Genomic DNA, 14,906 nt, shown 5'->3' with positions numbered 1-14,906 from the left:
GCAAGTTACTTCACCTCTGTGGACCTCATTTCTCTACCTGTAAAGTGCAAGTTACCTTTTAAATAAGGCCTTTTGACTCTTTTAGGACTCTATCAAGGTGAGTCATTTCAGAATAAAGCAGGATCCCATGATTAGAAATCACCTTTTTTGTATTTATGGTGTAAAACATCTATTACACAGATGGCAAGTTTTTAAAGCATACAGGAAAGATAGGTGCCTCTCAGTCTGAGCAGTGCTGACAGTGAAATCTGAGGTAGCGCAGTTCTTGCCCCACAGCCCTGTGGGAGAGCCACCTGACCAACAGGGTGACCTGAAGTGTGCCCGCGGTGCCTGCTCTGCCGGTCAGTCCCAAGGGCGGAGTAAGGGCCTAGATGCTCTCATGGTGGTGAATATGCTCGCACTAAAAGGTCCCTGAATAATCAGGCTTTTCTTTGGTTATCTGACTTAGAGCTTTCTTACTTGAAGTTGTCAAGTTTCGGCCACTGAATTCCTTTCTAGGTGATAGGGTTTTAGAGAAAAAGTATCCCTGTCTGTGGCCGAGTACCAGAGTAGGTAACCTAGATAAGCAATTAGTTTCCCTTCCGGAATGCTTTTTAAGCCAGGAAAGCCCTTACATTAACCTAAGGTTTCCTTGAGCCTTGAGTTGCTGTAGAAATTCCAAACCTCTTAGAAAGAGCTTTCTCCTGCAGGAGGCAAGGGAGAAGCCGCGAAGTGCGGCTGTCAGTTAAGCGCGGTCACGTGTCCGCAGGCCCCGCCCCCGGAGCCCCGAGGTCTGGGTGGATCGCGCGGCTGCTGCGGAGCAGTCGGAGCGGCGCGGCGCGAGGGAGAGGCAGGGGCGGATGGCTGCCGGGGGGCCGGGCGCTGGGAGGGGAAGCCTGCCTGCCGGTAGTGCCTTGCTGTAGGGCGGGCTCGGCTCCCAACGACTGTGAGGGTTTGCGGGGGCACTGGGGGAAGCATGGTGGCTCATGACGAGATTGGAGGTCTCCTGCCCATCAAGAGGACTATACGAGTCCTGGACGTTAATAATCAGTCCTTCAGAGAACAAGAGGTAAGACCAAAGGAAGGTTTTCTAATTCCACGGAACTCTGAAGATTTTTCACAATTTATTAACAGGATGATTTTAAACTTAACTTTTGATCTCACTGAGTGTTAAAATGTAGGACTTTGATTTCTATGCAGGTTTGAAACGTGTCTGGCTCTATTGTAGAGGTTTATACATAGCATAGCTTGAGTGTACACAGATTTTAAATGTGTATGCTGCTAAATTTGGTTGAATTGGTCACATTTCTGATGCTTAATACATTGTTCTTTTTAACTTGCAGTTATATTACCTAGTCTGAGGAACTGCCTTACGGGGTAAAAGGAAAATAAGAATCCCTTCCTTCCAAGTTCACACTAGTGAACAAATGGCAACTAAAATGCTATCAGACCTAGTGCTTGTTTTTATTTTTATTTTTCTTTCCACATCTAATAAGTTTATTTTGTGCGACTTTTTTTTTTTGGAAAGGAAAATATGTTAAAATATTTAAACCACCGAACCATTATTTAGATTACTTCTCCCCTCCTTGCTTTAATTTTCTAAAGTCATTATGGTTTTTAAAAGTCTTTATGAACATTTATCAAAATAAGTCAAGTGATTTTTGTGCCATTTTATTTAATTTTGACAGCTGATCTAATACTATATGGATATCCACTTTGCACCGCTTACCCTAGGGTATGTACTACGTTATCACCTAGGGGACAGAAGCAGTGCTCCTGTGTTCACTTAACTACATACTTCTTAGCTTGATTGTGGTGATAGTTTTGTGGCTGTATACTTGTATCAAAACTACCTAATTACACATTTTCAATATGTGCAGCCTGTTGTATACCTCAGTAAAGCCCTGTATCGTACATACACACACCTTCTGGTAGTTAAAATAGCTGCCGTCTTTAGGAGTTATGCTTTCATTTGGTATAGTTTAGCTTTGGTTTTTGTTTTTCTCTTTGGTTTTGGCTTTTGCTTTTATGTTTCAGTTTTCTCAAAATGTGTAAGCATTTCCTTTGAGTCGGGCAAGTCATACATGGTCATCAGTGTAAATATTAAAACTGATCATTTTTTGGACCATCAGGAACCACCAAGTCTTTTGTGGTTGGTATCAGGTATCGGCCATATTTCTGGCATACCTTTATTCCAAAGATTTAAAACACTGGGAATGTTGTCAGGTTCTTAGTAGTAGCAATAACAACCTTAAATAAATGACTAAATCTGACTATTTCTATTACTAAGTAGAAAGGGAAGAAATCCTATGTAATCATAACTCTTTTATCTTTTTATAAATGTTTTTCTTTTCTTTTTTCTTATTTTAAAGTTCTTGCCAAAGAGAGAAGATTATGTATCCAGTAACCCAAACAAATAAACCCAAATATATACTGGGGTTTTTTTTCTTTTTAACTACGATTTATTTATTTATTTACATGAACTCTGTATCCAATGTGGGTTTCAAACTCACAACCCCAAGATCAAGAGTCACATGTTCTACTGACTGAGGCAGCGAGGTGCCCCTATACTGGTCTTCCTTCCTTCCTTCCTTTCTTTTTTTCTTTTTTTTTTTAAGTGTCTTGATTTGGTTGACTATAGAAGAGACCCTCCTATCCTATCCTCTTTCATGACATCATTAGTAGCAAAAAACTTCTTACCCAAAAAAAAAAAAAAAAAACCTGCGTTCACAACAGTTTTTCCATGTTGTTGTTTTTATGTGCAAGATACATCCCAGTAAAAGACTTAAAATCCATCTTAACAATTTTCTCTTTACAACTGGATTAGTAAAATAAATTGATTAAAAAGTTGGTCTAGGGGTGCCCGGGTGGCTCAGTTGGTTAAGCGACTGCCTTCGGCTCAGGTCATGATCCTGGAGTCCCGGGATCAAGTCCCACATCGGGCTCCCTGCTCAGCAGGGAGTCTGCTTCTCCCTCTGACCCTCTTCCTTCTCGTGCTCTCTATCTCTCATTCTCTCTCTTTCAAATAAATAAAATCTTTAAAAAAAAAAAAAGTTGGTCTAAAAGCAGATACCCTAAAATAATGCATGTGATTGCCTGGCTAAACTAGATAGTCTGGTTAAAACCTAACCTAAATAAACAACATAAATTTATGTTAGAGGTATTGGGGTATTTCTCCCTCTCTGTGAACTTTGGCCCTGGTGAAGACTGGCTACTGGAGAAAGTTCTGGTGTATGGAAAACTTGTTGGTATTCCTTATTTATTCTCATAGATGTGCAGAGTATCTTTTGAGGAGAGTATATAGTTTCACCATCTGCATTGGCTCTCTAAGCTTTTTGTATTCACCATGACACTGTTAACAGGACTCCAGAACAGAAATAACAGCAGCAACAAAACCATTTTGTAAGCCTTATTTTAAGTGGTAGTAAGACAGGTAGACTTCTACCCCTCTCTCCCTTCCTCACCTCCAAACCCTGTACCTGCATCCTGTGTGTGCAAAGTGGCAGGTGTGGGTGTAACACCAGTTCTCGAAAAACTTTGTCTTTGAAATAGTTTTGTGACAGTGCAGATGTTTAGGTTCTTAATAACCAAACCAAGATCATCCAGATGATTCATCTGGATCTCTAAAGAAAAACTTTTGGTCATAGCTTACATAGGCAGAATCCTAACCTGTGTTTTAAAAGAAATTTTTGTCCCAACCTTTAAGGTGACCCTATATAATAGATGACTGCCTGATGCATATCACTTTGCCACAGAAGTTTCCTCTGTGTGATATTTTTTCTCAAATACTGTATGTGTATCCTAAGATTAGAAGTGAACCATCTTCAGCTTTACATTTCAGTTACTTTTTAAGTTATTAAAACTTTTCATACTCTTGAAATATATATGCTGAAAGTTTGTGTTGTGTCTCCTAAACGTTCATCACATATATCCTTTTAGTAAGGCAATAAGTAGGTCCTTTACTTTTGGATCCCCAAAAACATGTGTGAAAAGTACAGAGGTATCCACCCCCACCCCCCCATTTCCTGATTTAGTACTGTACTTAACTTACAGGGCATTTGGAGAGTCTCGTGCTCTAGTGACTGAGCTAGCCTGGAGCTCTTACCAAGACAGTTTAGATTAGATAAACTCCTAAGACTGCCATATCCTTTGTGAAATGGGAGATAGATGGCTTTCTGAAAGACTGTAGAACATGCTTAACCACCAAATACTGCTCAGCGTAAATATCCTGCCACCCTAAATGGACTGCAGAAACAAAATCCATATTAATTTCAGAAAGATGTTTTAGATATATTTAACATTTAACTATCTAAATCTAAGTTCTGTAGTTTTAACTTTAAACATCACATAATTTTGAGTTACCAGGAAATCAGTAGTTGAACAGTAACTGATCCTATAAAGATAAGAATTTTTTATCATTAACCTGATTTAATATAATAAAATAGATCCAAAAATCGTTTCCTCCCATCCAAACTAACTTTTCAAGTTCACTGGGAAGAGCACATTTCCAAAGACGTTTTAAGTTGAAATGACTCAACTTGTGACTTATTAGGAAGTCAAATTTGTTATGTTTTAAACAGGGAAGAAGAATTAACCTCTGTTTCCAAAAAGTAGAACAGAACTTTCTGACAATTGCTTTGTTTCTAGTTAGTGTTGGCATATCTTACTTTGTGAGGAGGTAATTCTATCTCCACTCAAACAGAAGACTCTTTGTACTGTCTTTACTAAATAGAAAGGAATGCCTTCTGCCAGACCTTCTGCCCATGCATGTGTCACTTCAGTCTTGCACAGATGTATGTTGTAAAGGCATCTGCACATGTCCTTGGCCACACAGTGTGTCATTTTACTACATATCTTGAGGTTTTCTTTTTTAGTTCATTTAACATTTGCACATTAGTGGTTTTATATTCAGAGTTTTACTTCAGGGTTAATTATTTTGGTGGGAGAGTTGATCTACAACTCTACTTCTTAGGGCCTTCAAAGACCTGAGCTACTTATCTGCCCATCTCCTTCCTTAGTGAGTCACATTCCCTTCTGATAGGAGTGTGTACCTTTAGGAGCTGTAATAGGCCTTCCGTCACTGAAGATTCAAATCATGGAAGGTTCTTTCCAGAGAATTGTAACTCTTTCAGCCATTTTATTCTTAAATTATACTAAGGGGACTATTTTTACTCCATTTTCTCATACCTTACTTTTTTATATGTCATATCAAAGAATTTTTAGAAAAAATGTTTCATCTGTCATTTTTAAATGGTAATTTTTATTTTTACGTGTTATCTTTATTTTTAAGGTGATTTTTAATTATATATCCTTTTGAATTATCAGAATTATTTTGTCAAGTATGCCACAATTGTCAAAAGCACCAAATACAAATAATTATATTCCTTGGACATGTAAAAGACAGACCTGATGTTCTTTACTTCAGTAGCTGAAGAGTCACTAACGCTACACCTCCATTTCCCTAGCAGTAGAATTAGAATAATGTGATGTGTAAAGTTTGAGATCCTTGAATGTTTAAGTGATGTGTTTACTAACCTATTATTTTTGAGACAGTATGTGTAAAATAGCTATTTCTTCTCAACTTGTATATATTTTTCCTTTAACAAATTAAATGTTTGAGAGAGAACCTAATTATTCATAAATCCCAGTGTTTATGTAGAAAGTGGAAATATTTCTAAGAATGTTAGTAATAGCAGAAACTTAGTGTGTTCCAGGCATTGTTCAAGCCACTTAAAAGTATCTTATTTAATCTTCATAACAACTTTATAAGACAAGGTCTAATATTAACCGCATTTTACAGATGAGAAGACTGAGGCCCAGGGTATTCCCTAGCAAGTGCTAGAACCCGGATTTGGGCCCAGTCAGTCTGATCCCAGAGCCTGGAGTTCTCGCCTAACCCTGTCCTGCCTTTGCTTGAACACCTCCCGTGACAGGGATGCTCTACCTTCAGAGTTGGCCCGTTCCAGTGGCAGATAATGTTCATTTAAAAGCTATTCTCTAATTGAAGTACTTAAGAATGAAATGATACGATGTCTGGGATTTGCTTTAAAATAGATGAAACAGATTCTCACACCAAAAACCACTAAAGCTGAGTGATAAGTCCATGGGATCCATTATGCTATTATTTTTCACTTTTCTGTATGTTTGAAATTTTTCATAATAATCAGGTACTTTTTAAAAGTGACTCTCTATATTAAACTAAAAAGTTATATACGACTCTGGAGTCTAATGTCTTTGTTTTCATTTTAGTTTCTCTTCTGTGTAGTGATAATATTTGTTCTGTTCTCAAAGTGATATTCAGCTGGTGTTTCTCATACCATTAATTTTTTTAATAATTTACTGTTACTCAATAGGGTTCTTAGTATTTTAACAATAAAGGACAACATTCATTTTCAGAGTGTCATGTTTCTCTATTTTATAATGTACCAGTATTGGTTTTTGAGAGTGTTCAACTTCGTCCAAACTTGTTTGAAACCACTACACCTAAACACACATTTAGTATAACCTGTTTTTGTTTTTACAGGAGCCAAGCAATAAAAGAGTTCGACCTCTCGCTCGGGTCACATCCTTGGCAAATTTGATCTCTCCTGTAAGAAATGGAGCAGTCCGACGCTTTGGTCAAACAATTCAGGTAAGCAAGGGAGGGGCTGGAAGGTGAGTAATGTAGTAAGGGGGCTTTTTACAGAAGCCTAAAATTTGTATTTTCCTTTGAGCTGTACAAAGACTTTTACACTATTATATTTAAACATAAAGTGTTTTTTAACATGCTAGTAAGGAATATTTTTACTAGAATAGTATTTATATTTATATTTATATTTATATAACTCCATTATATTAAGTTACATCTTCTATCAAAGCAGAGTTTTAGATAGTTTTTATTCCCAAAAACGTAATTTTGGCTGATAAGTAGTTTAGAATGATAGATTGAAGCTTGGACAAATGATTGTCTTACGTGTTGAGAAATTCTCAGAACTTTGTTTTTGTCTATTTTTTTAAGAAAAAGGAATAATTACTATCCTTTGAATCTCTCTTTTGTTCACCTCTTTTTTCTTTCTTTTTCTTTCTTTTTTTTTTTATTTATTTTATTTTTTTTATTTTAAGTCATTTACCCTTCGTGGTGACAGCAGATCCCCGGCATCTGCCCAGAAGTCATCTAGCAGATCAACAGTTCCAACACCTGCCAAAAGGAGAAGCAGTGTCCTGTGGTCAGAGATGTTAGATGTCAGTATGAAAGAGTCTTTAACTACCAAAGAAATCAAACGTCAGGAGGTAAGCTGGCATTCAGTAGCAAGGCCGTATGTATTGGCTTATACTAAAAAAAAAAATTGTCCCTGTTTTTTAAAACATATGTTTTGTCAGAAGAATAGCAGACTAATGCCTGAGGCAAAAATCAGCAGCATTTTAATATCTCAGTGGTAATCCACAACACATGCTGAGCAGCAACACTTCGTGATGAATGGTGGTCATCAGAGTTAACTCTAATGGAGTAAAGTTGTAAAACATGGCAACCTCTTGAGACTCCATTTTGAATTACAGTTTTCAGACGGAGTCACTTTAAAAAACACTCTTCAAAACAGTTAAATAATTAATGATAAAAAAAATAATAATTAATGATAAATATCAATTGCATATAATTTTCCTTTCTCAAAGGAAGGAGTGACCTATAATGTTTGCTGGATCTTTTTTTTTCTTTTTAGGCAATATATGAAATGTCCCGAGGTGAACAGGATTTAATTGAGGATCTCAAGCTTGCAAGAAAGGTCAGTAAATAACTTTTTATCACATGCCCTAGTTTTAAAAAATTATATTTCACAAGTTATAAACTTCTTATATGGCTTTAAATCTCTTCAAATATGAATATCAGTAAGAGAATCTGTTTGGGTATTAATATATACTTCAGTTTCTTTTATGTATAACAAATAGAATCCACGCTTAGCTTTTATATAGTTAGTCATGTTTGCGTTCAAGGAAGGTCTCTCATCATGTTTTATTTGCTTGATCTCTTTGGGTGACATACTTCTCCCCTTCTGATAGGCCTACCATGACCCTATGTTAAAGCTGTCTATTATGTCAGAAGAGGAACTCACCCATATATTTGGTGATTTGGATGCTTACATACCTCTCCATGAAGGTAAGATATGCTATTTAATTTTCGTTAGTATCTGAACAGCATTAACAATTTGGGGCAGAGCCGACATGGGGCTTGATCTCATGACCCTGACATCATGATCTGAGCTGAAATCAAGAGTCAGATGCTTAACCGAGTGAGGCACCCAGTGCCCCGACACAAGTTTTTTTGAATCTAAACTTCTAATTTAGTGCTGAATTATTTTTTTAAATAACTTTGTTATTGGTATTTCTGCCTTTTTGCATTTCAGATTTGTTGGCTAGAATAGGAGAAGCGACCAAACCTGGTGGAACAGTGGAGCAAATTGGTCACATTCTTGTGAACTGGGTATGTAGTGAGTTGCTTACACCAGATAGTTTTTTACATATATGCCATACTCGTCATTTGTGTTGAATAGCAGATCTATTTGATCTAGTAACTAAATTCTAAAAACAGATAAACAAGGCATTAAAACTGAACAAAATTATATAGCTGTAAGAAGTTACAGTGTTTAAAAAAAAAACTTCATGAATGATAGGGATTTATTTGTTTTAAAAATATATTCCTCTTTAGACAGAATTCCCACATTATGTGTTTTGTTCCCTTAGTTAACATTTGAGTGCCTGCTAGATGCTCGGTGCTTTTCTAGGAGGGACCACGGGGGATTCAGTGGAGAAAGATGTCTCCACATTGATAATCTAGTGAGAGGATAATCAAGTACATAAGCAGTCTCAAGGTTGGTGATGACCGGGGTGGAGGAACTCAGGTGCCCTGAGAATATAGAAGACTAGCATCTAACTGAGGCTGGGAGAAAGTAGGAGTCATGGGTCTTTAGTTGGATTTAGTCAAATTATAGGGAAATTAAAAAAGGACATTCTGATGTTGGCTCAGAACACTACCCTACCCCTGTTATCATCTGTAAGGAAATTTTCACAGCTTGTTTAAACTTTCAGAATTAGCTGTAAGTTTTGTGTTTTCACAAAAACATGTATCATACCATGTTTTCTCTTATTATTCTTCAGTTGCCAGGCTTGAATGCTTACAAAGGCTACTGTAGTAACCAGCTGGCAGCCAAAGCTCTTCTTGATCAAAAGAAACAGGATCCACGAGTCCAAGACTTCCTCCAGCGATGTCTTGAGTCTCCCTTCAGTCGAAAACTAGATCTTTGGAGTTTCCTAGATATTCCTCGAAGTCGCCTGGTCAAATACCCTTTACTGTTAAAAGAAATTCTTAGACACACTCCAAAAGACCACCCTGATGTTCAGCCTCTGGAGGAAGCTGTAAGTCCAGTAAATTATTTGTACATTTTTCAAGTTTATATATTAGCTTGCCTTAGAAAGGTATACAATGATACTCTCAAATCTTACGCATAGTGCAGCATGGTGAAGCGTTCTGTTGTGTTAAGTACCCAGTACACTAGTGCACTAAGCAATAGAGACGTAACGTATTTTATATTTATATTGTAATCAAAAGACTAGATTCTAATATCTGATCTCTTCCACTAGCTAGCTGTGTGACTTCAGGCAAGTCACCCGATTTGGCTGAGGCTGTTTTTTCATCTATAAAATGAAGGGACTGACTGAATTATCAGATTTCTAGAATCCCTTCAAGCTTTTATTTTATTTTATTTTATTTATTTATTTTTTAAAGATTTTATTTATTTATTTGACAGAGAGAGACAGCGAGAGAGGGAACACAAGCAGGGGGAGTGGGAGAGGGAGAAGCAGGCTTCCCACCAAGCAGGGAGCCCGATGCGGGGCTCGATCCCAGGATCCTGGGATCATGACTTGAGCCGAAGGCAGGACACTTAACGACTGAGCCACCCAGGCTCCCCAGCCCTTTCAAGCTTTTAAAATCCTGTAATTTTAATATCATGTTTTAGCCCTACACGGAACAGCCCTGCTGAAAATGCCTCATTGATTTCTTGATAATTTTTAGATACTGATAATACAAGGAGTTCTCTCTGATATCAACTTGAAGAAAGGTGAATCAGAATGCCAGTATTACATTGACAAACTGGAGTATCTAGACGAAAAGCAGAAGGATCCTAGAATTGAAGCTAGCAAAGTATTGCTCTGCCATGGGGAGCTGAAGAATAAAAATGGACATGTGAGTGTATTTTCACACTAACTAATATGAAGTGAGCTATTACTTTCATCTTCCTACCTTGTTTAATTTTTTCTGCGTAAGTCATGAAGCAGGTTTTAAAATAAATTCATCACACAGTGAAAGAAGGTTTCTGGTTTTTATTTTATGTTAACAGCTTTGATAAAGCAAAGTTTGGTTTCTTTTGTGACAGAATGACTTAAATGTCTTGGTAGAAAATGGTTCATACTTTATTTTTTAGTTTGGAAGCATAAATCAACTTGTTTGGCTAGGGGTTCCTTTCTAAATAAATTATTAGTTTCATAATAAAAAAGCGTGTCCTTCAAAAAATTTTTCAAAGTTTATAGTGATGGAAGTAGCTTTTAGCACTACTAAACAAATTTCTACAGTAGATTGAATGAAAGCAAACTTATTTTTTAAATATTAATTATAAATGTATCTGCTAGAACTAAATGTAAGCATGGATTTTTTTTTTTTTTTAAGATTTATTTATTTATTTGAGACAGAGAGCACGTGAGCTGGGGGAGAGGCAGAGAGAGAGGGAGAATCCCAAGCAGGCTCCATGCCCAGTTTGGAGCCTGATGTAGGGCTCGATCTTATGACGCTGAGATCACAACCTGAGCCACCCAGGCACCCCATGGAATGGTATTTTTGTTTCATTGAGTGCTTTTCAGAAGGAAGCCCAATTTTTTTTTTAAGTTTTTATTTTAATTCCAGTTTGTTAACATACAGTGTGTGATATTAGTTACAGGTGTACAACATAGTGATTCAACAATTCCATACATCACCAGTGCTCATCACAAGTGCTCTCCTTCACCCCCATCACCTGTTTCCCCCCACCAGAAGCCCTATTTATAAGTTGAGGTTCTTTTTGGAAAAAGTTGAAACCTGACATCTCTGATTTCTATCATGAAGCCTGATTGTTCTATAAAGGCTTACATTTGTATGGGACAAAATAGAACCATTAACATTTTTAGCAGCTTGCATTTTTTAATCTTTATTTTGTTAGAAAGCTATGGTATACAATACTGGTGTTCCCAGACATGTTACTACTGGTAGGTCTTTGTGGTGCCTAGCGTTTACTCAGCTGTGGCTTAATCTAATGTTACACACTGATAAAAATAGGTTTTATATAGTCTGAGATTAGAAAAGCTCTCCAGGTAGAACACGTGTAGCCTTGAAATCACGGTCTTTATGAGGTCATTTGTAAGGATGACTTCAATCACTTAAAATCACAAAGATTTCACATTTAGGACATATTTGTTTCTTGTTTCTCCAGAAACTTTACATATTCCTGTTTCAAGACATCTTGGTTTTGACTCGGCCTGTTACACGAAATGAGCGTCACTCCTACCAGGTTTATCGGCAGCCAATCCCTGTCCAAGAGCTGGTCTTGGAAGACCTGCAGGATGGAGACGTGAGGATGGGAGGGTCCTTTCGAGGGGCTTTCAGCAACTCAGATAAAGGTAAAAATATAAGCTTTAAAGTAGTTTACATAAACAGAAACTCAGAATCTAAGTGAATATAGTTTTAATCTTTAAGAATTCTGTCCCTACACAAAAAATTGTAAATGAAATGGGTTCCATTGTCCTGTACCTGTTCCACTCTCTGAAACAGTTGTCAGGTGCTTTGGTGCTCTGACACCAGCAGGTGCATCTAATATGTAACGGGTAGGCCTTTTTGAACGTATCTGCCTGATAGACGGGCCTGGGATAAAAACACCCCTGCCCATATTAGGATAGTATGCTGACTTTATTTTACAATAGACTATAAAAAGCCTTTTTTACATTTTTTATTCTTCTAGCTAAAAATATCTTTAGAGTTCGCTTCCAAGACCCCTCTCCAGGCCAGTCCCACACTCTGCAGGCCAATGACGTGTTCCACAAACAGCAGTGGTTCAACTGCATCCGCACCGCCATTGCTCCTTTCCAGCAGGCCACCAGCCCGGCCGAGCTGCAGGGTTTGCCGGAGCTCCACGAGGAGTGCGAGGAGAACGACCCCTCTGCCGGGAACGTCCGAGCCCAGAGAAGGGCGTCCACGGCGTCTAGTGGGACTCAGGTCCAAGTTGCTGGAGACGCTCCAGAGTGCGGCTCCCCGGTGCACACGGCAGGCGACACGAAGAGTGTGAAAGTTCACCAAACACAGGCTGGCTTCCGAAAAGCAAGGGACAAAGCCCAGTGCAGTGGCAAACGGAAGGAGACTCTGGTATAAAGGAAGTTCTGTGTATTAACTGGGGGAGAGACTGTTTATTTATAAATGTGTACAGTTTGTCTTTTCTTGTAATGTGAGCGTGGGAGCATTGCAGGGCTACTTAACACCAGTCTTAACATTTTCTATGTTTTTGGTTGGTTTTGGTGGTTGTTCCTTTTTTTTTTTTTTTTTTAATGGCAGCTAAAGATACATGCAGATTACTGTTATACTGTAGCCTTTTTTGTTTTTTTTTTTTTAAGATGTTTTCCCCAGATTATTTAGAACATGCAAGCCTGGTATTTTTAATCAAATGAAATATTTATGAAATGGATTTTCTCTTTATTCTGCATTCATTATGACTTTCTAATACCAACCAATTGTGATATTTAAAATATTTGCCAAAAACTAAAGTTTTGCAAATACTGGGATTTTACCAGTGTTTTTCTGATAAACTTTGTGTGCAGAATTTGAAATTGTAGTATTGGCACCTAAAATCATCATGCAATACATGCTTATGATTTCAGAACTTACACTGAAACATAAGTCCTTGGAGAACAAACCATAAAACTTAATAAGTTTTCCATTTTATCAACTGGAATGCCTTATATTTGTTTTTCACTGCACATTCCTCATTTTTCATCCATTTAACCTGCCAATTATTTAATTTTTTTAAATTTGTAAAGTAGTTTTTAGTATCTGCTTTTATTTTTTTACTTTGATGCCTTTGCCTTTTCAAATTGGCATGTCTTTAAAGTATTTTTCTTCTTTGATTAAAAATGTGTATGTATGTGTGTGTGTGTATATATATATATCTCTTTTTTTTTTAAATCATATTAACTTTACCAAGTGAAACCAAGCCATACTGTTTTTGAGCCAATTAAGAAAATTGCAGTTTTTAAAGTGTAGCATGTCAGAGTGGTGAATACACGTGAAAAGACTCTGTGTATTCTGGAGTACTGAAAGAAAAATGCCGTAAGGTTTTTGTTGAAAGTTTTAGTGTTGTCTGAAAAACAAGAGGGAAGGCAATTGACTGGTAATAAGTTTAGAAAAAAACACACACAAAAAAAAGAGGGCCTAAGAGAGTAGTTTTGTCTTAAAGTAAAAATGTCTGGTTGCACCAGAACGTGAAAGGAGATAGTAAAAGCTAAACTTGAGGGTGTGTAGTAAGTCGTAGAAGGCTTGGGGGAAGTGACTTTTATTTGCCTTGGTTTATGGGTTTGAAAGGAAACAATGAAATGTGTTGAAAATTTGACCATATTAGATCAGTTTTGGTGGATTTATTCACAAGAGGGAAGAAAGACTGATGAATCTTACTGTAAAATGTTTCTGTTCAAAGGAGGACATAGTATTTAAGGAGGGAAGACTAAAGCCCTGTGTCATGGCAGATCTATATTGGTGATCAGCTCAAGTAAATGTTGACTATTATGTGAACTATATCTGGCCAGTGGAAATGAAAATTGAAAAAGACTGTAAATAGATAATCCAAATGATTTCTCTGTATAAATGAATTATACAATTAAAAAAAAAAAGCACACACATAATCACCCTTAAAGGTTTCTTGGCTGGTGGATGTTGGGGGACATTTGCCAGGATGTGCTAGTTCAGCAGAGGAGGTAATGGCAAGCCTCACAAAAGTTTTTAAAAATCATAAATAAACCCTTGAAATTCATTGATGAGAAAGGGAAAGACTGAATTATAAGGACAAGTTTTGTGAATCTTCTTACACCATTTAGAATACAGTATAATCAGCTATTAGATTAAAGACAGCTGAACATGTGGCAACTTTCTGGATAAAATAGTAAAGCTCGTAGCAAAGCATCCTGATTCATTTCAGATTTTAATTTAAGTATCTCAGATTTCTAAGTTTGGAAATGCAAAGTCAAAAGTATAGGTTACACCAACAGTTGTGATCTGAAAAGTCAGAAAGCAAGATTTTTCATCATTTCTAGAGATATTATATAGAATATTCCTTCCAGAATTCCCTTGATCAGTTTCTGACATTACAGAAACAAGTTCAAATGCTATTAATGGAATGATTTTTTTTTATCAAAAACTGTATCTTCCTTTGGCTTACACAAGGGAGAAAATAAGACCCAGAAACTGAATAATTACATGGAATGAACACTTCATAAATTGCATCTGTATTTGAGAGCATTTGATGATCTAGCCAGTAGTTCTCAAACCAGTTCAGACATCAGAATCACCAGGGGTGCTTTTAAAAAAGGAAAAAAAGGGGCTCCTGGGTGGCTCGTTCATTAAGCGTCTGCCTTCGGCTTAGAGTCCCAGGGTCCTGGGATCAAGCCCCGCATCAGGCTCCCTGCTCGGTGGGAAGCCTGCTTCTCCCTCTCCCACTCCCCCTGCTTGTGTTCCTGCTCTCGCTGTGTCTCTCTCTGTCAAATAAATAAAATCTTTTAAAAAATTAAAAAATTAAAAAGGTAAGTGGGCCTGCCCCCTAACTCCTCCCCATACAAATACACATTTCACTGATTCAGGATCTTGGGGAGAAGGGGGGGGTAAGAGTGAG

At 37.3% G+C, this 14,906-nt stretch overlaps 1 protein-coding gene across 2 annotated transcripts in view; it reads left to right on the top strand.

Moving 5' to 3' along the window:
• NET1 (neuroepithelial cell transforming 1) overlaps positions 1–14,692 on the top strand; it is a 60,850-nt gene extending 46,158 nt beyond the window's left edge. The window contains exons 1-10 of one of the 2 annotated variants that reach the window (XM_028114668.2): positions 845–1,048; positions 6,503–6,610; positions 7,081–7,248; positions 7,677–7,739; positions 8,014–8,110; positions 8,358–8,434; positions 9,109–9,366; positions 10,025–10,195; positions 11,472–11,658; positions 11,997–14,692. In XM_028114668.2, coding sequence (XP_027970469.1) covers positions 956–1,048; positions 6,503–6,610; positions 7,081–7,248; positions 7,677–7,739; positions 8,014–8,110; positions 8,358–8,434; positions 9,109–9,366; positions 10,025–10,195; positions 11,472–11,658; positions 11,997–12,403 — 1,629 coding nt within the window. In that variant the 5' untranslated portion in view covers positions 845–955 and the 3' untranslated portion in view covers positions 12,404–14,692. Of the gene's footprint in view, positions 1–844; positions 1,049–6,502; positions 6,611–7,080; positions 7,249–7,676; positions 7,740–8,013; positions 8,111–8,357; positions 8,435–9,108; positions 9,367–10,024; positions 10,196–11,471; positions 11,659–11,996 lie in introns of those variants that run through there. The other variant, XM_028114667.2, reaches the window with a different exon arrangement.
• The last annotated feature ends 214 nt before the right edge of the window (positions 14,693–14,906 follow it).

The sequence above is a fragment of the Eumetopias jubatus genome, unplaced genomic scaffold, assembly GCF_037043125.1.
Source record: "Eumetopias jubatus isolate StellerSeaLion01/CBP00866 unplaced genomic scaffold, mEumJub1_p1.0 scaffold_8, whole genome shotgun sequence".
Taxonomy (NCBI): domain Eukaryota; kingdom Metazoa; phylum Chordata; class Mammalia; order Carnivora; family Otariidae; genus Eumetopias; species Eumetopias jubatus.
Note: the sequence above shows the minus strand (reverse complement) of the source record. Positions and strands in the feature narration are given on the sequence as shown.